At 44.5% G+C, this 23,661-nt stretch overlaps 1 protein-coding gene across 1 annotated transcript; it reads right to left on the reverse strand.

Annotated features, from left to right (window-relative positions):
• Positions 1-7,001: 7,001 nt before the first annotated feature.
• On the reverse strand, positions 7,002-23,610 carry LOC116324406 (interferon-induced protein with tetratricopeptide repeats 5-like). Its single transcript, XM_039616494.1, has 10 exons — positions 23,442-23,610; positions 17,035-17,214; positions 15,337-15,526; positions 11,656-11,847; positions 11,236-11,460; positions 10,962-11,103; positions 9,285-9,408; positions 8,804-8,945; positions 8,590-8,637; positions 7,002-8,495 (listed from the first exon to the last, which is right to left on the reverse strand). The coding sequence occupies exons 1-10, from the start codon at positions 23,444-23,446 to the stop codon at positions 8,214-8,216; spliced, it is 1,530 nt and encodes a 509-aa protein (XP_039472428.1). The 5' UTR covers positions 23,447-23,610; the 3' UTR covers positions 7,002-8,213.
• Between the last annotated feature and the right edge of the window lie 51 nt (positions 23,611-23,661).

The following is a 23,661-nucleotide window of genomic DNA, read 5'->3' on the forward strand; positions in this document are numbered from 1 at the left end:
TTTCAGCTGCTTTTATTTTTTAGAGGCTGGGGTCTGTCACACCAGGTAAGACCCCAGGTGCAGGCTGTGTAAAGATGACCCAGAGACAACATGCTAGCATGCAGGGTATACATGGAACGTAGGGCTGGGCGATATGGCCTAAAATCCATATCGCGGTATAATTTGAAGCACGTGCGGTAACGATATATATCGCGATATATTCTTTTCTTCTGTATAACGTATTTTCCACACTATAAGGCACACTTAAAATCCTTTAATTTTCTTAAAAATTGAGAGAGTGCCTTATGTATGAATTTTGGTTGTGCTTACTGACCTCGAACCGATTTGGGCGTGCAGAAATCTGTTAAAAAATGTTTTAGTACAACTTTGGTAAGCCGCACTGCTTAATGGATTGTCAGAGCATTACGGCTGCCGTAGTGAGGAGCTTCGCGGAGTAATCTGGGTCCAAAACTCAGTCCGCTTCAGGTCCCAAAGTCAAATGAACACTGAGAGTTAATAACGGTTTAAATTCTTTCATCTTTAATTAAATCATCAGCGTTGCTGCTTTACCAGGTGTAACAATTAAGTTTAACATCCACGCATCCATGAAAACAGAATTTATTAAATTTAACAGAGTTAGAAGTTAGCAGGAAGTTAGCTCGCTAGTTTCCACCTAAACATTTCATACCATGTTCTGACTGAGAGATTTCTGAAACTAATTCAAACGTACAGCTCTGCTATCACTTCCAACATAAATGAAGACAGAAAACTAAACAGCAGTGACGTTTGTAGGGTTACTGAAGTTGGGCTAGCTGGTATATAATGATGTGCTACGTGATCGCTAGCTACACAGCTATGTTAGCATAACATTAGCACAGTGAAGCTGGAGGATGAACGCTAACTTTTTTCCACTGGATAAAAGTTAACGTGAGGGTTCCTGATGGTTAGGGACAAATGCAATCGCATGGCAGGATGCTGTAAACGGACCAAACTTCAGTCAGGAGAACAACTGAGATAATCCATCCACAATACGAGGTTAGTCATTAACCTCCTAGGACCTGCCGTCCACATATGTGGACATCACATTTTTGGTTATTTTGACCAAAATAGTCAATTTTGCTCTACATGGGCCTGATATCCACTTACGAGGACATTATACTGCTACTGTTCTATCAAAATTTTAAATGAATATCCTCATTTGTGGCTCTCATTTTTCTTAAAAACAAAAAATAGGTAAAAAAAAAAAAAAAAGAAATCTGGAAATTCTTTGTTTTTACACTCATCGGGCCCCAATATGCCCAAATATCAAAGAGAAATTAAAAATGCATGTCGTGGAAGAGTTCGGGTCGTAGGAGGTTAATATACTGCAACAACATGGGATGAGAGCAGCTGCGAGAGAATTCAGTATTAATGAATCAATGGTACGGAAGTGGAGGAAGCGCAGTTTTTGGCTTTCCCCATATTTCAAAAGTGCTTCATCTCTTTGCTATGACTGTCGCCCAGCTAGTGTTGCCAACCGTCCCTTAAAAAACGGAATCGTCCCGTATTTAGAAACAAAAGTACACGTCCCGTATTGAGCTAATAAGGGACGCACTTTGTCCCGTAATACAGTGAGAATCAAAAGTAGTTTATAAATGTTAATGGAATTATTGCTTTGTTTGAAAACATCATTCCCAGCCCCTCTCCTGCTTTGTGACCAATGAGCTGACAGCACACTTATGACAGTATGACAGTTAAGATTACCGCTTATCTCATTGGTCGAGGAAAGGTGGCTTACGGAGAAAATACCGGAAGACAACAGATGACCACAACAAGAAGCATGGCCAACAGGGAAACAAACGCCGACACTGCGGTGCAAGTCTTGGACGACAGTACACCTAAAGCTGGGCTCACACTGTGCGATTTTCAAACTGCACGACTGACTCGCAGGTGTTATAAGTTCATAGGTCACGATGCAGGGTCTCACACTATACGGCCCGATGCTCTGATGCGACGTGAGCGCTCACACTGTGCCTCCATAAAATGAAGGTTATAACAGAAAATCTGTCGCTCGCTCTCCCTCTCTGTCTTTCACTCACACAGACACGCACACCACCACCATCAACTTTGCTAAACTGCTAATGAAAAACATTGATCAGGCAGCTGTGATTGAGCAGCAATGTAGATCCTGTGGCGGACCACCAGATGGCTCCACTCACACCCAAGTTGAAGGGAAGAGCTGGGTGGAGATTTTGGCGCTTACTGTATCTTAAGTTCTGAGAGACAGTGTGGGAATAAAACAGTTGGAGTGAGACACACGGACCTCTCGTGTCGTTATTTCTTACCTCCACATTGGTGACCCCGGTAGCGAACATGCTAAGGCTCGACGACGAAGCCAGCTCCGGCCTGGAAGCATCGGCTGCCGCCGGATTTGCACCTCCGCCCGATGGCTGCGTTTGCTGTGGCGCTTAAATTGCCGGATTTTTGGCTTCACGATCCCCTTCATGGTTCGTGCACGTAGAGAAGCTCAGTTTGCTCTTCGTGGAGTTTCAGCCGACGATACTAAATACCACCATGTGGTGGCTTCTCTTGACCCGCTGTCAACCCGCCGCGTGATGACTCTCCTCCGGGACCCTCCAGCCCAAGGCAAGTACACCGCTCTCAAGCGCTGCTGCTGCGGCGTTACTCCCTCTCTGATGCTGAGCGAGCCGAGAAACTCCTTTCCCTCGCGGGCCTGGGCGACGGCACCGCCTCGAGCTCATGGAAAGCATGCTGTCCTTGCTGGGCGCGGATGATGGAGGATTTTCTTCACCCACCTCTTTCTCCGACAGTTGCCGGCTCCAGTGCGCGCTGGCCTTGCCAACTCCCCGCTATTGGCCACGGCGGATTACCGCTCTCTGGCGGAAGAGGCAGATCGCATCCTCCTTGCTACCAGGAGTTTCGGCGCCCAGGCGGTTGTTCAGGACTCACCAGCGTTTTCCCCTGCCTCCTCACCGATGCTCCAGGGACCCTCCGACTCGCCCACGGTGGCCGGAATCGCCAGGCGGGCAGCGCCGTGGAAAAAGGGCTTTGCTTTTATCACCAGCGTTTTGGAGCGAAGGCCCGGCGCTGTCTCCGCCTTGCAGTTTCCAAACCCAGGGAAACGGGCATGTCAGCGCCGGTAGCAGCCGCGACCGCTGGCAGCAAGGAAAGGCTGCTTTTCTTAGAGGACTCACGCCGGGGGCGTTTCCTGGTGGACTCCGGCTCACAGAAGAGCCTTCTTCCCCGGCTGGCTCGGACAGGCTAGCTGAGGGCTGCGGCCATTGCTAACAGCGGCTAATGGCTCTCCCATCAAAACCTTCGGTGAAAGGTTGGTGACTGTTTGCTTTCATGACCGTGACTTTCAGTGGAACTTTGTTGTTGCTGCTAGCTCTGTGCCTATAATAGGCGCTGATTTTCTCTGTGCTCACGGACTGCTGGTTGATGTTGCTAACAGACGCTTAATTGATGCTGTGTCATTTTCCTCATTACCCTGTTTTACTCGGGTGCTCAGCCCGTGGTGCATGCTAACTCAGTGGATTCGGGTGACGTTTTTCAATGTTTGCTTTCTGAGTTTCCCTCACTCACTGTCCCCACTTTCTCGAGCACTGTGACGAAGCATGGGGTGGAGCATTACATAACTACAGTAGGGCCCCCGGTTTTCGCGCACGCGTCGCCTCGACCCTGCTAAACTGGCTGTCGCCGGGAAGAATTTGCCACCATGGAGCGCCTGGGCATCGTGCAGCGCTCGAATAGTGCCTGGGCTTCTCCGTTACACATGGTGCCTAAATCTGATGGTCGGTGGCGACCTTGTGGGATTTCCGCCGCCTAATAACGCCACAGAGAACGACCGCTATCCCATTCCCCACATCCAAGATTTTTCCGCCCATCTTGCGGGACCTCGGTTTTTCAAGATCGATTTGGTACGAGGATATCATCAGGTTCCCGTGCGTGCGGAGGACGTCCCAAAACCGCCGTTATTACACCTTTCGCCTTTTCGAGTTCCTGCGCATGCCGCTTTGGCCTGAAAGGTGCCGCCCAAACCTTCCAGCGGTTGATGGACTCTGTCTTGCGCAGGCTGCCCTTTGTTTTTGTATATCTTGATGATATCCTGGTGGCCAGCAGCTCGAAGGAGCAGCACCTGTTCCATCTGCATCAGGTTTTCAGCGTTTGACGGAGCATGGACTGATTATTAATCCGTCTAAATGCCAGTTTGGGTTGCCCGTTCTCGATTTTCTTGGGCACCGCATTTCGCTGAGGGCGCGGTTCCGCTGCCTGACAAAGTCCGAGCTGTTTCAGAATTTCCACGTCCTGCAAACGTTAAAGCACTGCAGGAATTTTTGGGATGGTGAATTTTTACAATCGCTTTTCTCCCAGGGCGGCACATCTGCTGAAGCCCCTTTACGGGCGCAAAAGGTAAGAAGGCTAATGACGCCGTCGACTGGTGTCCAGAAAGCATCCAAGCGCTTTCTGATGCTAAGTCAGCGTTAGCTAATGCTGCCCTTCTGGCCCACCCGTCCCCTCAGCGCCGATTGCGTTGACCACCGATGCGTCCGGACATAGCGGTGGGTGCGGTGCTGGAACAGCGACTCGGTGTGTGGGCAACCGCTGCGCTTTTTTCAGCCGTGACGCTGCGTGACAGCGAACGCAATTACAGCGTTTTTGACAGGGAGCTACTCGCGCTCCACCTGGCGACTCGCCATTTCCGCTTTTTTTCTCGAGGGTCGCCACTTTACCGCATACGTGGACCACAAACCCTTGACGCGTTTGCCATGTCCAAGGTTTCTGATCCATGGAGTGCACGCCAGCAGCGCCAGTTGGCAGCCATTTCTGAGTTCACAACAGACATTCGCACGTGGCTGGTAAATCCAATCATGTGGCTGACTGTTTGTCCCGCGCGCTGGTTTCTCCTGTCTTTCTCGGCATAGACTACTCCGCCATGGCTGCCGATCAGAGCGGTGACCCGGACATCCTCGAGCTTAAATCCACCCAGACGGGCCTCATACTGGAGGACAGGCCCATGCAGGACGGTGGTCCTTTCCTGGTCTGTGACGTTTCCACCGCCGCCCTCGCCCAGTGGTTCCCGCTTCCTGGCGCCGCCGGGTTTTTGACTCGGTACATGCTCTCTCTCTCATCCGGGGTCCGGGCCTCTGTTAAACTGGTCAGCTCTAAATTTGTTTGGCCAGGCCTTCGCAAATCAGTTAAGGAATGGGCGTCAGCGTGCATTCCCTGCCAGCGTCATGAAGGTTCATAAACACATCAAGGCGCCTCTGGAGCAGTTCTTTATACCGCAAACGTTTCGATCATGTGCATGTCGATCTGGTGGGTCCTCTGCCGCCGTCACAAGGTTTTACGCACCTTTGACAGTTGTTGACCGGACCACCAGGTGGCCGGAGGCAGTCCCCTGGCATCCACTACTGCAGCAGTGGTGGCCAGGGCATTTTTGTCAACCTGGGTCTCGCGTTTCGGCCGCCCGCGGACATTACGTCAGACAGAGGCCCCCAGTTCATTTCCGAGCTTTGGTCGGCCATGGCTGATGGACTGGGGCTAAAGTCCACCGCACAACCGCATACAACCCGCAAGCTAATGGGATGTGTGAACGGTTCCACCGGTCGCTAAGGCTGCTTTTCGTGCCTCCTTACAAGATGGCAATTGGGTTGACCGCCTCCCGTGGGTTTTGCTTGGGCTGCGCTGTGCGGTTAAGGAGGATCTCGGCGCTTCCCAGCTGAGCTCGTGTTTGGTCAGCCCCTCCGCGTGCCTGGAGAATTCTTGCCTGAGAACCCTCCCCTGCTTCGATCCATCAGTGCTATCGCCAACCCACTTTGGCACTCGCTTGGGTTCCTGGTCCTGTGCACCATTGCGTGCCTGACACTTTTGTTCCAAAGACTTTAGAGACTGCTAAGTTTGTTTTTGTCAGGCACGATGCCCACAAGACACCGCTGCGTGTCGCTGTATGACGGCCCATTCAGGGTTATCGAACCGGGCCAGAAACATTTTGTTTTGGATTTTGGGGGTCGAAGGGAGACTGTGTGTGTTGACAGACTTAAGCCTGCACATGTTCTTCGGACAGTAATGTAGTGCCGGCCCAGGCCCCTCGCCGTGGCCGCCTCCTTCAATGGGGTTGACAGACTCTGGTTTCCCCAGGACTACCCCCGACCACCAACGCTTGAGCCTCCTTCTGCCTTTCCTGCTCGCCTTCACCAGCCTCGCTCACAGGATGGACCTTCCTCTGCCTGTTCTCTCCCTCCCAGGTTCAGTCGTGCGGGTCGCTTGCTTAGGCCCAGGGTCCTGGACTGAATAGAGACCTAACTGTGTGTTCAAGGGGGTATGTGTGGCGGACCACCAGATGGCTCCACCTCACACCCAAGTTGAAGGGAAGAGCTGGGTGGAGATTTTGGCGCTTACTGTATCTTAAGTTCTGAGAGACAGTGTGGGAATAAAACAGTTGGAGTGAGACACACGGACCTCTCGTGTCGTTATTTCTTACCTCCACAATCCAACTATTTACACGGTTGTTGTGGTCGTGATAATTTTGTGAGGCCACATTGAAAAGCCTCGGATGAGCTTTCCAAAGTTCTACAAGTTGTGCCTCCATCGTTTGTGTCCAGATCACACGCTGCACAGCCGTGCTGCTCGTCTTTTTCACTGGACGCCACGTGTTTGTGCGTCGCCGCGCCGCGCGTGACACCCTCACGAGCGATTGATGATCGGGAGCTGGTCGTGAGGTGTTAATCGCTTCGTTACCCCACGTATACTACACGATGCACGATGAAGGCCAAAATCAGGCCGATCACCAAATCGGTTGCACGACTCAAAAATCGGCTCAAAATGGGCCAAAAATCGCACAGTGTGAGCCCAGCATTAGACCAGCAATGTTTGTTCCCCTCAGAGAAAGAAAAAAAAAAGGCTGCAAAAGTACTGGGAGGAATGGGAAAAGGAAAACACCTGGCTGGAAAAGTGCACGATAACACCTATAAAGCGCACTGCACTGTGTGCGGCGCACTTTTTTTCCATAGGCATGCTTCTAATGGTGGGCACATGAAGAACATGAGGGGCGTGAAAGCTCGGGGAACCCTTAACCAATTTTTTGTCCACCAGGCCACGGCAGAAGCAGATATGGTCTGTAAACACTGGTTAGTTTTTTTAAACCCTCTGGTTAAGGTTAATATGGGCATGTGCAGTGAATATCAGCGCTATGTGGCCAGAAGTGCGATAATATCATTTATTTTGTGTAATAAACAACTGCAAGGATAGATGATTACAACAAATAGATGACTAATACATAAAAGTAATACATAGATGAATAATGATGATGAGTTATGATGCGTAACCATGGGAACAAGCGGGTTTACAAACAGAAGCAGCTGATTAGCATTAGAAAAGCTGTAATAATACCTCAACTGAAGCCAATTGTACTAAATGCACTATATGTGCACTGTTACAAGAATGTTTTTCATTCTATTGTTTTCTGTTAATTTATATAATTTTAAGTTAAGCAGGACAGAGTTCTTTTAAAGAAACATTTACTTATATTCTCAAAAGTTAAGCATGACAGGCTTCTGTTTAAGAAAGAGACCTGTTTTATTGTGTTAATGTTGTCATTTTGAGCTAAAAATAAATGGCTAAATGATCATTTGTTTCCCATATGGTCATATCACAAAGAATATGCATTTACTTAAATCAAATTCAAGTCAAATGGTCAAAAAAAATAATTTCACACACAAAAAAGGCTACAAAATTCACCACACTGGGAAGGGTGAAGACTGGGTTGCCCGGCCCTGGCCACGAGGTGTCCCTTATTTATTTTTCAGGGAGTTGGCAACACTAAGCCGCTGCAATGCTTTGTACCAAAACAGGCGCAGCTTGATGACATCATCAACATGCGCTATCGCGGTAGAGCGGTATAGTCAAAATCTCTATTGTTGGACAAATTTATATCGTTTCTATCGTATATCATTTATATCGCCCACCCCTAATGGAACGCCATAGCGAAGTGGCCAGCATAGTACACAGAAACATCTGGAAGCCCCGAGGTCAACATGGGAGGTGGTGGAGAATGACCGAGCTAAGATCCTGTGGGACTTCCAGATACAGACGGACAAACAGGTGGTGGCTAACCAACCGGACGTAGTGGTGGTAGAGAAACAGAAGAAGACGGCCGTAGTGATCGATGTAGCGGTTCCCAGGTGTGATGTGACGTAGCCGAGCGTTTCTGAGCTGTGGTTCTGGAACCTCGTTCACACGGTGGCGTTCCTGGCACAAACTTTTTCACATGCGGCCTCTGGAAGCTTCTCCTCCGGGCGGTCTTTCTCTTCCCTGTGTGCGGTCAGATCCAGGCGCAGCTCCCACAGGGCTGACAGATACTCGTCGTTGTTGGCGTCTATTTCCAGAGCGCGCTCATAATTTCTCACGGCCCTGCTCCGATTGCCCTCAGCTCTGGCCACTGCTCCCAGGATGCCATAGGCCGCGGCGTCTCTGGGATACTTTCTGAGGCGTCCCTCTGCTATCGTCGTCAGTTTCTGCAAAAGAATATCTGAAGGTTACTTCCTGTTTACTAAGATCAGGTTGAGTTTGCATTAGTTTTGCATAAAGCAGAGTGAGAAGCTGGCCGACCTTCACACAGTGCTTCCAATGTGATGTGTTGATGCAGAACTCCAAAGCCTGTTGGATGCAGCACAGGACACGTTAGCAGACGGTTAACTGTCCACAGCTCGACTTTCCAAATGTCCGTCTGCCTCAGAGGCCTGTTCGCTAATACTGGATGCACCTGGCGTATGCACCTGGCATGCACACCTGCAGTCTGAATGCAGTTTTGGACGATCCGTACCTTTTTGTAATAGGTGAGTCCGAGGTCTTTCTGATTGTTTTGATAGTAGCAGAACTCTGCATAATACCGGTAGATGTACTGACGGATGCCTGGAGGTTCATCCTCTAACGTCTGCAGCACATCATCAAACATCTGCTGAGCTCTGAAGCAATAAACACAAAACTTAGACACAAAAAGAATCAATACATCAAATGTTTTTGGAATCAACAGTCCATCTGATGACTGATGACTGAAACATCAATACAGTCGAGTAAAACTGTGTCCAATCTGACATAATGTTGGTGTGACCACAGGGGTCAAAGTTTCCTTCGCGCACTTGTTTCCAGCTTTGGTAATATGATTCAACGCTTTTTTGTTTTATTCCACAAGTGATTTGGTCCAACCGTTCTTCTACCTGTGTCATTACTACCAGCTTTTTTAAATAAACATAAAACCAACACTGAGAATATTTCATTGGAAACAAACTGACAGGTAAACAGACCTCCTTCTTTCAAAGTTCTGTGCGTACTGCAGAGCCAGCAGAGCTTTCGCAGCATTGAAACCCTTCTTGAGCCTGACTGATTCCTCCAGATGCTGAATACAAAGACGTGTCCAATGCTGCACCTCTATTGGATAAAAACAGGTGTTACTGACTGAAATATTAAACACCCCCTTGTGTCCAGTCTTTGAGTGATGACGTATGAACCCTGCTCCGGTCCAAACTCCTCTGTGTTTAAGGCTGTTGTGTTTTTAACATGTTTTAATATTTTGTATCTTGTTCTATTTAATCTGAACAAGCACCTAAAATCAGTCAGTGATCACTGTCGGTCTCGCTCTGTTTTTATTACCACTGTTCATTTTAAAGCTCAGTTTTTAAACCCTTCCGATGTACCTACAGCCCAGCCCATGCAGCAGTATATTAATGACTAACCTCGTATTGTGGATGGATTATCTCAGTTGTTCTCCTGACTGAAGTTTGGTCCGTTTACAGCATCCTGCCATGCGATTGCATTTGTCCCTAACCATCGGGAACCCTCACGTTAACTTTTATCGAGTGGAAAAAAGGTTAGCATTCATCCTCCAGCTTCACTGTGTTTATGCTATGCTAACATAGCTGTGTAGCTAGCGATCACGTAGCACATCATTATATACCAGCTAGCCCAACTTCAGTAACCCTACAAACGTCACTGCTGTTTAGTTTTCTGTCTTCATTTATGTTGGAAGTGATAGCAGAGCTGTACGTTTGAATTTTCCTTAAGTCTCTCAGGTGGAAACTAGTGTGGGAAATATATTAGGTGGTAGTGCTTTAATTAGTGACATATTAATCCAGAAGCTAATGGACGTGCACAGCATAAAGCCTTAGAAGTATTTCGCTTGTAACTGCATATGTGCCTGCACAGCGACGGTTATAACAGGATGTACTCAGGATGTGCTATATACGATCATGGGCCCCCTAACGAGAACAACAGGAAGCAGCTGAGGTGAAAGGCAGTTGAGACACCTTTCTCAGTGTTATAGAAGATTACCAAAAAAGGAGTTGCACTTAACTGTTACTAACCGTAATTGATGCATGTTATGTTATCTGCTTACGCATGAGGGGGTGTGAACAGCGACATATAAAACTGTATATCGAAGTGCTTCCTTTTTGAGATCGACACAGAAGGTGGTATTGTGTAAATCTCCCATACATGTATGCTTAATAAATAATTGTTGATTGACTGGACCTGCTCTGAGTCTTGGTTGTTTGTTCTCAGCACAACATCAAAGAATTCGGGACACTAGCGAGCTAACTTCCTGCTAACTTCTAACTTTGTTAAACTTAAATCCTGTTTTTCATGGATGCCTGGATGTTAAACTTAATTGTTACACCTGGTAAAGCAGCAGCACATTTTATTAAAGATGAAAGAATTTAGACAGTTTGTAACTCTTAGTGAAGCCACAGTGTCCTGAAGCATAGTTTGGGCCCAGAAACAGCTAATGATGTCAGACTTAAAGACTGGATTAAACCTGAAAATGTAGTCACATCTTGATTGCTTATTTTGTGACCTGCTGTGGTGTGCAGACGCAGAATAATAAAGATGGTATCTCTGTCCAAATACTTACCCGACTGGAAGGAGTTTGAACTTTATACCAGGTCCTACCATCCTGATGATAGTATAAACAGAGTACAGTGCAGTACCTGACACTGGTCGATCTCTTCTCCCAAGCAGCTTATTCTTCTTCTTCTCATAACACAGAGCAAGCTGGTGATGAATGAAAGATGACTGGCTTTTCTTCTCCAGCATACTCTTAAGCAGATCGATAGACTCATCCAGCTGATCCTAGAACAGGGACGAGTCACGGTAACGTTGGAGAGACGAGACGTTAGAAGCATAAAACCAATATTTTATCTCAAGTTCCTTGATTCACCATCAAGACCAGTATGTTTTTCCTATAAGCTACAGATGTTTTACCTGGTTGCGGAGATATTTTGCTACGTAGCGGGTGACTTGAGTGTTGTCCTGTCCGACTTCCAGGGCCTTCTTCACCAAACCTTTAGCCTCTGTGTGTTTGTTCTCGTCGTGGACCAGCTTCAGAGCCAGCAGGGACATCAAAACGCCATCATCTGGATTTTTTTCCAGGGCTCGACGAAGCTGTTTAGTGGCCGGTGATTCCTCGGGATACCAATCACTAACATTCTGAAGATAAGAGCTCCGAAAGTTTGCTGGATGTAATTTATTTAATGGGTGTAACCTCTCAAAGAATTGACAACAACACGACTACAAAGTTAATAACTACAATGGTTAATACAGGAGAATCCTATGGACTGTCTGCTTCAGCAGGATAACTGCTTATATGCTAAACCGAAAGGCTGATTGGCTGATAGATTGTACCTGTTCTGTGCGATAGAGGACGATAGCATAGCCAGTGTTCCACTCCCGGTCATCAGGCTGCAGCTCCAAAGCTTTGCAGAAATATTCTTCAGCTTTGGTATAGTAAGAACTGGAGAACTTAAGAAAGGTCCAGCCCTTCTCCCCGTACACTTCTGGATGGAGGTCAGTGGAAGAATCAGGCGGATGCTTCACCTGCAGAGTCACAGTGTATTTAACAGAAATAGACTTGATTGCAGCAAATTCTTTGACAGTGTCTGAACATTTATCAACTTTTCAGCCGAGAAGCAACAAATGCACAAACTAGTTTAGTTTGGCTCATTCGTTATATGCAGTTTATGTTTCAAATGTTATAGCTGTCACTAGAGCTGGGCGATATAAGATTTTTTCATATCACGATATGTTTTTTCATTTCAGGCGATAACGATATATATCACGATATAAGCCAAATAACTATATTTGTAAGATTTAAATGTGCCGTTGCTCACAAGTAAAATGTGAAATAATCAGCAGCTTGTTTTGATTTAAATATTTATTTCCCATAATAAGTTCAACAGGGTAGATGTACTTAAGGAACATGAGACTTCAGTTTCAGATAAATAAAGGCAAATATTGCAAACTACACAAAAGGCAGCCGCTAAAGCGTTTAAGTTTCAAAATAGAACAAACAAAACAGACTAAACTGTCAATTCCACTTAGAAACAAAATATTAATTCTAAAAATAAATCTTAGTTTGTTTTACAGAAGAACAGACAAAATTGACTAACCTTTGTCAACAGGTCCTAGCCTGTTTGGCGCCCTGGGCGAACACTCCCTCTGGCACAGATTCACTTTGTCTAGGGTTTATTTCTGGGATTTCGCACAACCCAGGGTTCAAATCATGAATGCATAATGGGCTTGGATTTACAACATTATGAATGAAATGCGCTCTATTTGGTGAGTGTATATTTATTTTCTTACTCTTCTTATATTTATTGTTTGTTTACTTGCACTGCTGTAACTGGAGCCTCGCTGCCTCGCTCTCTATATACTGGACTGTATGTAGCGGAGATGACAATAAAGTTTACTTTGACTTCAGCAGCGCCAGGGCGCACTGAGGGCTCTCGCGCTCACTTTTCACGTATAGAATTTTGAAAAAACATCGGTGCAAATTATAAGTCTGTATCATAATGTCCGGTATTTTTGTGTTTGTTGGTTTGTTTTAATTTTGTTTTATTTTGCGAGTTGGTTATTAGATGCTGCTCCAGCCAGCCAGAGAATCCCCGCCGCCCGCCCTCTCCCTGTGCAGCAGCAGCAGCAGGCGCACCTCGCAAACGGAGGGCGCCTTTACTCCCAGCAAATGGGCGATAGAAAACCGATCGGTGCCTACGACATTCCCGATATGCACTGGCTGATGCAGCATGAGTACGAGTAATTTTTTTTTTTTTTTTTGCTGATGCCCGTGATGCCGCCCCCACCATGATACCGCCCCGGGCAACCGCCCGTGTCGCCCGTATCAAAAACCGCTACTGTTTGTCAATATCAAATAAACTGAGAACTAAAAGGAAATTCTCAATCTCTCCTTGTTGTATAGCTTAGCTTTTCAAACAGTTTTAACAGTTACTTTAGTCTGACAAAAGCCGAATGACGAATTAGCGCTTTCAGTCAGAGATTGAGCATGCACCGCTTTATTGTATTTCCAGACTTGCTTTCGGCACAATTTACAGTGCGCGCTACTCTGTTTTTTTGTCAGACTTGAAATAGCGAAATACCTTCACACTACGGAACTTCTGTGGCCCTTCCGTTTGACAAGCTCTCCGGCATTGGAACCATCATCGGTTTTCTCTTCGGTAACCTTCGCTCACGCTCTCGGTTGATTTTTCTCTAGTCGGCACACTCATTTCCTCCATTACCCGGGCAGCACGGCGGCTGGCTGCTTCCCAAACAAATACACATGTGCGGCTTTGCATTTGTTCTGTACGTAACAAGTCACGTGACGTGACGCTGCGGCTGTGATTGGTTCGGCTCTGCGCTACTTAATTTGGATTGGCTGTACTTATTTTTTTTTAAGAGAGCAAGAGAGATGAGGTCTATCGCAATAGTTTAATTTTTGTATCGAGAAAAAGTTATTTCGCAACACATATCGTTATCGTTCTATCGCCCAGCTCTAGTTGTCACAGAAATATCCTGAAGTGTTTGGTTGCTAAACTGAAAAGATGGTCCGATATCCATAGATATGGTCCAGACAGGAATTATGCAGCAGTTTTGAAATTCTCTTGTTGTGTTTGGCAGTGTGAGCTATAACAGGGTCTTCATGTAAGTGAGTGATCGCAGGTTTGGATCCTGTAAAAACACCTCAGGTAACCTGGTGGCTGCACACTCTGTGGTCCAATACCAGGTCTAACATGGAGCTGTCACATTTCTCTTTATATTAAACTAACATGGAGGTTTAGGTGTTGTCAGTCTTGGCTGATTTCCAGTGTTTATGCAAAGGTAGGGCCCTTTCACAATATGTGTACTTGTGTTCTCGTGGAGTTGTGAAACCTCATCAGTGGCTGTACTGTTCCAGTTCAAACATCAAAGTCAAGTACGCTCAAAGCGCCTCGATGTATTCCCGCTGCATTCCATCGAGCAGGCAACGTTGTGACTTGTGTGGACCTGGCACAGCCAAATATCCCAGAATGCATTTTGTCCAAAACTTAAAAGCGGCAGCATCAGAGAAGAGCAGCGAGTAACGTTTGAAATATGACTGTTTCTGTGACACAGAATAAACTGTTGATGTGTAAACATCAAATATCTGCTGCATTTATCAACACATCACCTTTTTGCTCCGATGTTTTTGAAGCACCAACTGTCAGGTGACCGGAGGTTGAGGCTCAGTAGAGCCATTGAGAACGCCTGACTCCCAGCACATCGTTTTCATTTTGATGATTTCTAAATCTTTGTGTTTGGATTATTTCAGCTTTTTTGTTGTCTTTTGTTTTCTTCTTTGTTTTTGCTTCTGAGTAAATCGGTTTGACCGGGATTAAAGTTAGACCCCAGAAAAGTTGATTCTGTTCATCAAGATGTTTTCAGTGGGAGAAACGTTTCATCATCATCAGGTGACTTCTTCAGCCTCAGCTGACTGCAGGTTTCAACCTTATAAACAGGACATAATGACTGAAACCAGCACCATTGACGAACCTTGGGCTGTGAGGTCAGTTTATGATCATTAACATGCAAAAGGTCATGTAAAAAATTAAATCTAACATTAAAAATATCTTCACTCAGTTTCTGGAGCAGAAACATTTGGAGCAGCTGTTCATGGATACCCTGATGCTCCAGAAATGATGAAATGCTGTTTTGAACATGTGTTCAGTGATCGTCCACTCCACAGCTGACTATCATAAGTTTTGAGTGTCAAAGAAAATCAAAATCAAATCCTTCAAACGTCCGACCTGTTTTTGTTCAGTGGCACCGCGAGCTGTGCGTACAATGTTTGTAAGAGAGATGAAGTTTGTGTTTCGGTGACAGTCTTTATGAACATATCAATGTCTGGATATTATAACAGCCATGAAGGCTAAAGGCAGGGGTTCTTTAGATGTAAAGGTTATTATTATAGTCAGCGTCTCTAGATTCATAACAGGGTTTATGGGTGGGTGTTAAAAAAAGTGTTTAGAAACAGCTCAGGTTAAGCCAGTCGTGCTTCTGAGGGTGTATACATGCCAGTATATCCTCGACTCTCTGACAGTAAGTCTGGGACTGTACGTAGTCTTTGGTGTGGTATTTCAGCCAAGCCAGGTCTCCGTACGTCACAATGAGCCGCAGCTCGCTCTCCCCTCCGTAACACTCCCTCGTCTTTTCCTCTGATTCAGTGAGAAGCGACAGCGCCTCCTCTGGTTTACCCTGAAGATACCTGAGGATGGACAACAAACAGGAAATTTGTAAGTCTTAGTTCAAACTGTAGGATCAAAGACATTCCTTTGTCTCTGACCACCTCCCCAGCTACTCTGTTGGTGGGGGAGGCTTTATTAGGCACATCCTATCTGAAAGATCTGTTTCTTGTGTGGTAAGCTTCCTGCTTTTATGATCCTTTTGGTGAGCAGGAGGTCACACAAACGCACCCCCATGACACAAACATTCTCACACACACACACACACACACACACACATTCTTGCACATGCATACACGTGCTTACACGTGCACACACATACACACATAGTGCCTTATCTTTTAGAACCATAGGGGGGTTTACGAGGGGAGGTGCTTGGGTGCACTCCTGTGTTGTGTACTGTAACTGTTTTCAATAAATAGCTGCGAGGAAGGGTACTCTTTGAAGAAGGTGGGTGGGAGATATGTGAGGAGCGTCGAGCTCCAAGAGCCTGGTTCCGACCAGCCTTCCCTTGCTAGCAAGTAAAAGATGTTCTGTCTTGTTTCTGTCGTTAACGAGAATAAGCCTCTAAACTAGCGGGGCCTGTGGAAGTGCAGACCCAACACTCACTGTGCACCAGCGTCTTCATGGTTTTTACACGTCCTTGTACCTGTAAAGCCATGAAACTTTGTGTCTCAGGGCGCAGAGACATTAAGAGTAATTGCTCGTCTGACTTCACCCACACATGAACTTCCCACTCGTGATCCAAGGGGTTTAATATGATGTCAGCCCACCAGCTTCAGCGTTTCTGGGAAGGACTTCCACAGGCTTCGGAGTGTTTATGGGAATTTTTGATCATTCTTTCAGAAGCACCTTTGTGAGGTCACACTGTTGTCCTGGCAAACACCAAACCCAGACTCCTCCATCGGAGAAGCGTGATTGGTCGCTCCAGACAACACGTCTCTAGAGCTCGGCGTGCTTCACGCATCACCAAGCATCGATGGCGATGCTTGGTGATGTAAGGCTTGAATGCAGCTGTTCGCCATGGAAACATATTTCCTAAAGCTCTGTACAGAATGTTGATGGTTGGAGGTCTGCAGCGATTGACTCTGCACTATGATCCTCACTGACCCCGCTCCACTTCCTCCCAATCTCCTCCACCTTGTTCTAATTCCACTAACAGTCGGCTAAAGAGGAAAGTTCACGACTGGACAGGTGACATCGTATCACAGTTAAAAGCTGGAAATTCACTGAGCTCCTGGGAGCGACCTAGGTGCTGATTTTCTACACCTGTGGACATGGAAGTGAATCGAACATCTGAATTCAGTGACTTGGATGGGTGAGTGAATATTTTTGGCAATAATGTGCATGTAAAAACCCAGCTTCACAGAAGCAACACCTACTTGCACAGTTGAATCTTGTTGTTTTCCATCTTTGTTACTATTTTGTGCCCAATTATGATGATTTTATCTTTGAATGTCCCACAAACAAAGGCTTTTAGCTGAGGCTTCAAAGGACCCTGGAAGCCTGTTCAGTGTTCTGCACTGCTTACCTCACATAAGACAGGAACCTGTAGGAGTGGGCCAGGGCGCCCCGCTGCCCCAGTTGCAGGTCTATATCATGCTGCAGCTGCTTGCTAAGGTCGTCCAACTCCAAGTCTTCCTTGTTCAGATCCCAGGTGAAACGACTCTGCAGCTGCTGCAGCCTGCGGTGTAGATCTTTACCTGGATCACTGCGTAAGACAAAACACATTCTCAATATATTAGCAAGTGTTCACAAACATGAACAATTTAATAGTTTCTTAGGAGTATTTATGGTTTTATTTTGTGACACTAAGAAAACTGACGGAAAACAAATGTGCAGCACATGGAAGCAACATAATGAGGTTAATCTCATTGTTAGTTTTTTAACCTCTTCAGCATGTTTGAAAAACAGAATATGCTGATCAGTCCAAATTCAAAGATCCTTGTGTCCTAATTTGAAAATATTTGTACCTGTGGATAACCTGCTGTCAGTTTGGTATTTTGTCCTAATCCGCTTGCCATACCTCCGTGTAGGTCTGTATATGTTTTGAGTGGTGTATGGGACATTCGGTTATTGAACCCAAGCGTGTAAGTTCGTTGCTGCTCTGCTGGTTAATAAAACCACGTTAACTGAATCTACTGCTTCATCATTATCATACTGGTGAACATACAACAGTACCATTTCTAGTAGAGATGCTCGTGATCAGCATCTCTTGTTTTGCTTTAAGAACTAATTTACAGCTGTTAAATTGAACTGAAGGAATGTGACTAGAGAACAAACAGATTCATTTACCAGGATAGTGTCGTTAGCATAGGAACACACATTACAACCTTGTTGCAGAACACACACACACATACACTCTATCCAACACATACCAGTGAAAGCTCATTAATAAATGAGCTGCACACTGTCTCTGCAGACATCGTGCTTTTCTTTTTCTTGCTCAAATGTATCCTTGAACATATCGAGACTAGCAATGGGAATCGAAAACCGGTTCTTGTTGTGAACCGGTTCCCACTGTTTCAGTTATTTGGAATTGTTTGCCATTTTTGCAAACGACTCCCCTATCGATTCCAGTCGCCTCGAATGTCGTGTTTTTAATTCCGCTCCAGACTCGTGAATCTCAACCCAGCAGCAGCGGTAACGTTTGCACGTCCTCTCCCGTTAATGCGGCAGGTAAATAATCAGGTAACAGTGCATATTATGTTAGCGCGATCTGCCTTATTACAAAACCTGCCATTACTGTGCATTTAGGTGACCATGATGAGACAGACAGAGTCTGGCTGGCAGTTCTCGCTGCAGTCTACCGGTAGCGTCTCCTTTCAGGCCAGGATAGACGAATGTCACCGAGCAGTGACTAAGTTTGTGGTCAAAGGCTTGCACCCATTTGCCCCGATTTTCGGTAAGTGAATGTGTTTAATTGTAGGCAGGGACATTACTGGATATTCTTGTGTAATTGCTACAGAATAATTTATGTTATACTTTGTTATTGCTGCAGAAGAATATTTATTATATTCATATTTTACATTTACAATGTTTTTTTCTGGGGACCCTGTGACACCCCATCGAAGAGCCGTAGGCTGTGGATCTCTTAAGATCTCAGTGTTGGGTTTGTAAGGCCGTGTTACTCCTAAATTTCTATTTTGTTCAAAGAGAAGATATAAAACAAAGTTCTAAGCTAATCGACCTTAGTGTTCTCCTTTTAAAAAACAAGAATCGATAAAGAATTGAATCATTAAACAGAATCGAAAATGGAATCGGAATTGTGAAAATCTTATCAATTCCCATCCCTAATCAAGACTATCTCTCCATTCTGTAAACTATTCAATATTACGGGGTAGAGATGGCACGATACCACTTTTTTATGTCCGATACCGATATCATAAATTTGGATATCTGCCGATACCGATATGAATCCGATATAGTGTGTTTTTAATCAATAAAACTGTTTTTAATATCTTGCTGCATTTTGTATAAGTTCATACTCAAGTTTAAATAAACAACAACACTAAAGCTATTCTGTTATACCTGTATGTAAAAAAATACACTGCACCCAAAATATTTCATAGTTCAGCAACACTGATCAATCTAATAAACTTAAACCTGCTCCATCCTCCCTATTCTGGTATTTTAAAGAGTACTTAGCAGAAATATTAAGCAACCTAACTAATAGGGTTGCAAACTCCCAGCAAAAAAAAAAAAAATAGGGAACCACCCCCACCCTCCACCTCATGATGCTTAATCGATGTAACCAACTTTAATTTGATGCAGGGTGAAAAAATGCACAGAAATAAATTATTTTTCAAGAATAATTAAATAGATTCAACATCTTTCTTCAACAGAATTGCAGAATTCACAGATGGTACCTTCCCAAAGGAAAAAGTACTATAGCTTACTAGGGTATATTAGACTTAACAGTTACTATATACAGTAATGGACTTCTATACATTTTACATCAGATTAAAACTTTGGGTGTAAGATTCAGATAATTATTTATTAAAAGCTAGACATTTTAAATGAGAATAAGAAGGAAAAGTATGTCTTTGTGCCCCTTTTCCTGTTCATGCCCTATCGGCCCCCTGGCTACACTTTGCTAGATCCGCCCCTGCACAGTTACCAGCCGTCAGCTACGTAGAAAAGGATCCTGGTGTAGAAAGTAATATTAAATACATTCTAACAACAGCTTATCAAGCTTAAACGTGCTGCTGTTGTTCAGCCGCTGGTTTCTCTTTCTGGTGCAAAGTGGGCCAAAACAAAGAAGAGAGACGGACTCGACAGAAAAGCCGATCAGCTGATCATTGATCAGTTTCATGATTGAAGTAGCAGCAGGAGAGGGAGAGAGGCAGTCGCTCCATATATCAGTTGTTAAGCTTATCATGGGAACGCTTTACAAACATTCAGAGATGAACTTACACACTTGCTTTACTTCTCTCTGGGATAACTTCCTCGGAGATGAAATGCTGGTTTGGTAGCGAGGCTACAAACACACACAGCCGCTCTATCACGTGACGCATACTCCTGCAACGTGCTACGGTTATGAGCCGAGTTACGCCGTGTTGCAAGTTTTGTGAGGTGCTTTTTTGATATTTAATGGATCGGATTACATTTTTTATTTTTTGCCGATATCCGATCCAGTAATTTAGGTCAGTGTCGGACCGATACCGATACGTAATATCGGATCGGTCCATCTCTATTACGGGGTATGCCTCGCGGTATCTCCAGTTGCACTGCTATGAGGCCAGGCCCATCCTCAAGCGACCCCACCCTTGCCCCAGCTGCTGGGCGGGCGGCAGTGGAGTCTGCGCCTGGCAGGGTGATGCCTTCCGCCCCCTGGCTTGGCCTTTGCGTCTGGACCTTGACCGGGGGTTTGGGTCTCCTCACAGGGTGTCTTAAACAGTTACCCCATACATATGACAGAGAACGTGCAGTTACAATCTCTCCAGCTTCGCACCGTTCTGGGACGCGTTCCAATCAAACCATCACCGGTTACACATCTGCACAGCTGTTTTATATGTAAGCTGATGGGTGTGGCCAGGCTAGCCAGAGTGTCTTGAAAAGGTCTCCATGCCCCATGACCAAAGAGGGGCTCATTCCTCCTACATATGGAATATGTAACAGAGTGGAGCGATAATCTCTCACTCAGAGAACCAAGGTTACAAAGTAACCACACATTCTGGAGACACTTTCAGCAAAAATGAGATTTGGGTAATAATTAGGGTCCCTAGTCTGTTTTTTAAGACCCTCTAAGGTCTAAGTGATCATTAATGAAGATCACCTGATGTTCTGGAAAAATTAAAAAAAGTGGAAAAATGGAAATAGTTTTGGTTTAAGTCAGTTTTGGATTTATCTTTCTTAATTACCAAGACAAAACAGGAGTAGGGTTGGGAATACACCTCACAGGGTTAAAAACTGAATACCTATCACCCACTAAATGCTAATGCTAACTGAACCATAGCAGCACAATTTGTGCTACACAGCTTATCTGAAACATTAATTAATGTAATATTTTCATCTAATTGAATACAATCTATTTGTGTATGATTGTCAGTCCAAAGAGGGAGAGAGGAAAGAGGGGAACGTGTGGAGAAAATACAAGGTCAGGAAGAACCAGGTAAGAAAACAGACAGGGAACAGTGACAGGCAAAACAGAAACTGTTAAACTGCTTGAGAGAGTTGACCACCAAAAAGTGATAGACAGATTTGCCAACCTCAAGGTGAGGCGACACAGGTTAAAATAAAAGAAAAAAATCGGCAGAGCCATAGTAGTATCTGCAGTAAAGATCTTTTCATACATTGTACCATAGGCAAAGTTGCCTCCATTTTTATAATTTTTTTTATCAATATTTTGTACATTTGTACATTTCAAGGACTCTATTTTTGGAGTGTATTTTTATGTATCTGTATTATATTATACATACACATTAAAAGTGAATCTCTGTCCAAAAAATGCACTCAGATTACTTTTTACTGACTATGATCATCATTCATCGTTTTCCCCCAGTAATTACCCATATGGAAAAAATATATATAAATCTTATAAAGTTTGTATCTGTCTTGTGTGAAACTTGTATGAAAAGCATACAAGAGTGAAAACAGATATAAGATCCCTTGAAAAATTATATAAATGAAACTTGTATGTTTTGGATACTTACTAAAACAATATATGAAAGTAATGAGAAAGTGGCCACTTTCATGAGTAAATCATATAAGCCTTATATGATTCACTTTATGAAGTAGGCCACATCTGATACAAGTCTTTTATAAGTTTTTACCATTTCTTTTCCATATGGGTAAGGTTAGGATATTTTTTTTTTATTATTCCAATCCATTCTTCTTTTGCAGCATTTAAATAATCTTTATCAGATTTGATGGTTTTGTTACAGACTTTAAAAAAGTGTTTTGCTTTTCTTTCACAAATGTGGGATTAAATTGTGTTAAAATGTACAAAACAATGATGTCATGTTGTGTGATGAGGACCCAGGCACAGAGAGACTTGATGAATTTAAGAATCTTATGATTTAATAAAGAAATTTACAGACTTGCACAGAGATGGTAAAATTATGATGACTGATAATGGAGATGAAGACAACAGACGACGAGGACAGGGAGGAACACGGGTTTAAATGCACCAAGGAGACAGTCAGAGGGAACTCGGGACAACTGGAGACATTTAAGGATGCAGGGACTGACAGAGACGGGGAAGAAGTCTCATCGTGACGAGTAAAGTTTACCTTGCCTGGCTGGGCAGCTCTCTGGGTGCTCAGCACCCTCAAAGCTCTGATCCTAGAATCGCCCCTGCCTGACAATATTCTAAAATGGTTTTCTAAAGGGAACGGGGAATTAAATTGAGAGAGATGGAGGTCTCAGAAGCTCCTGTATCAAATACGACACAAAGGGAATCACAGGGTTAAGTTCCATTTCTGTGAGTTTGCACTTGGGTCCTTTTCCTGCCTGATGGTTTGGAGGAAGTAATTACTGAAGTTACTTCAGAAAGATCAATTGGAGAAAAAGACGTGCACGTGTGTTGTATTGAGCTGTAGTTAATGTTATGTCTGTGGCTGAGCAGTACAATGACAGACAGCAAATAAAACTGGTTTCTGAGTTTTCTAAAAACTCCAAAAAAAAGTGCTTTGAGGATTCTGACAGTTGGAATCCCAACATCAAAACGTCCTGATCATTTATGAGCCAAGCAAGCTGCAGCAAGAAGCGGTCGTATCTGGGCATGCCTACCACACCCACACTGATGTTCACATCCCAACCTGAGAACTTCTCTCACTGGCACCTCTGCTTGTCATTGAAATGCAATTTTTTCTGCATTTAAATCATTTGTGAATGTTACAGTTCCACACATTTGTGTGCATGCACACCCTCATATCCATGTATTATTATTTCCTGAGTCTGAGGAGTTTTCTCTCTGTGTTGGATATTGTGAGTATATGTACATAACAAATAAATCCTGAAATAAAGTGTCAATGGAAAATTGTACTTAGTAGTCAGTATAAGCTTTTAATGATATAAGTTTACATGTGATAGAATACTGCATAATAACCTTTTGATGACTTAGACTGTTGTTACTTGTTCTGTTCTCTTTTTATCAGTTCCCACAGCGATAGGAAGAGCTGAACAAGCAGTTTCACTCCCCTACCAGGAAAAGGAGCCGCTTCCCACAAACTACACACACACACACACTCACATGCTCACGTATCAACATTCCACTAAACAAATGTATTCACTGTTGTATTACTTTTCTTGTGTATAAATAAAGACAAGTGCAAGAACAGAGCGCTGATCACAGGGCCCCCACTCTCGTGTGAGCGCTCTGTGACCGCCCTTGCAAGTAAAATCTGCAGCATGTCTTCACTCTTAGACTCTCAGCTGAAGAAGTGTCTTTTAGAATAAATCTCTTGACATAAAGACAAAAACAAAAACACTCACCTCATTTTAATTATTAAGGCTCAGACACGTTGGTACAAAGCGTACTGGATGTGCAGCAGTTTGCAGCAATATGAAAGAAATAATGGTGCATTCAGTATCACTGCTGACAGGACAGTGGCAGGATAATTCATCATAGTGAAGCAAACAGCAACACAACAGACACTTCCTGTCTATGTCTGAGGCTGGGTTGTGCTTTGAAGATCGTTTTTTTCCTACAACA

Source organism: Oreochromis aureus, linkage group 8, assembly GCF_013358895.1.
Source record: "Oreochromis aureus strain Israel breed Guangdong linkage group 8, ZZ_aureus, whole genome shotgun sequence".
In the NCBI taxonomy this organism is placed as follows: domain Eukaryota; kingdom Metazoa; phylum Chordata; class Actinopteri; order Cichliformes; family Cichlidae; genus Oreochromis; species Oreochromis aureus.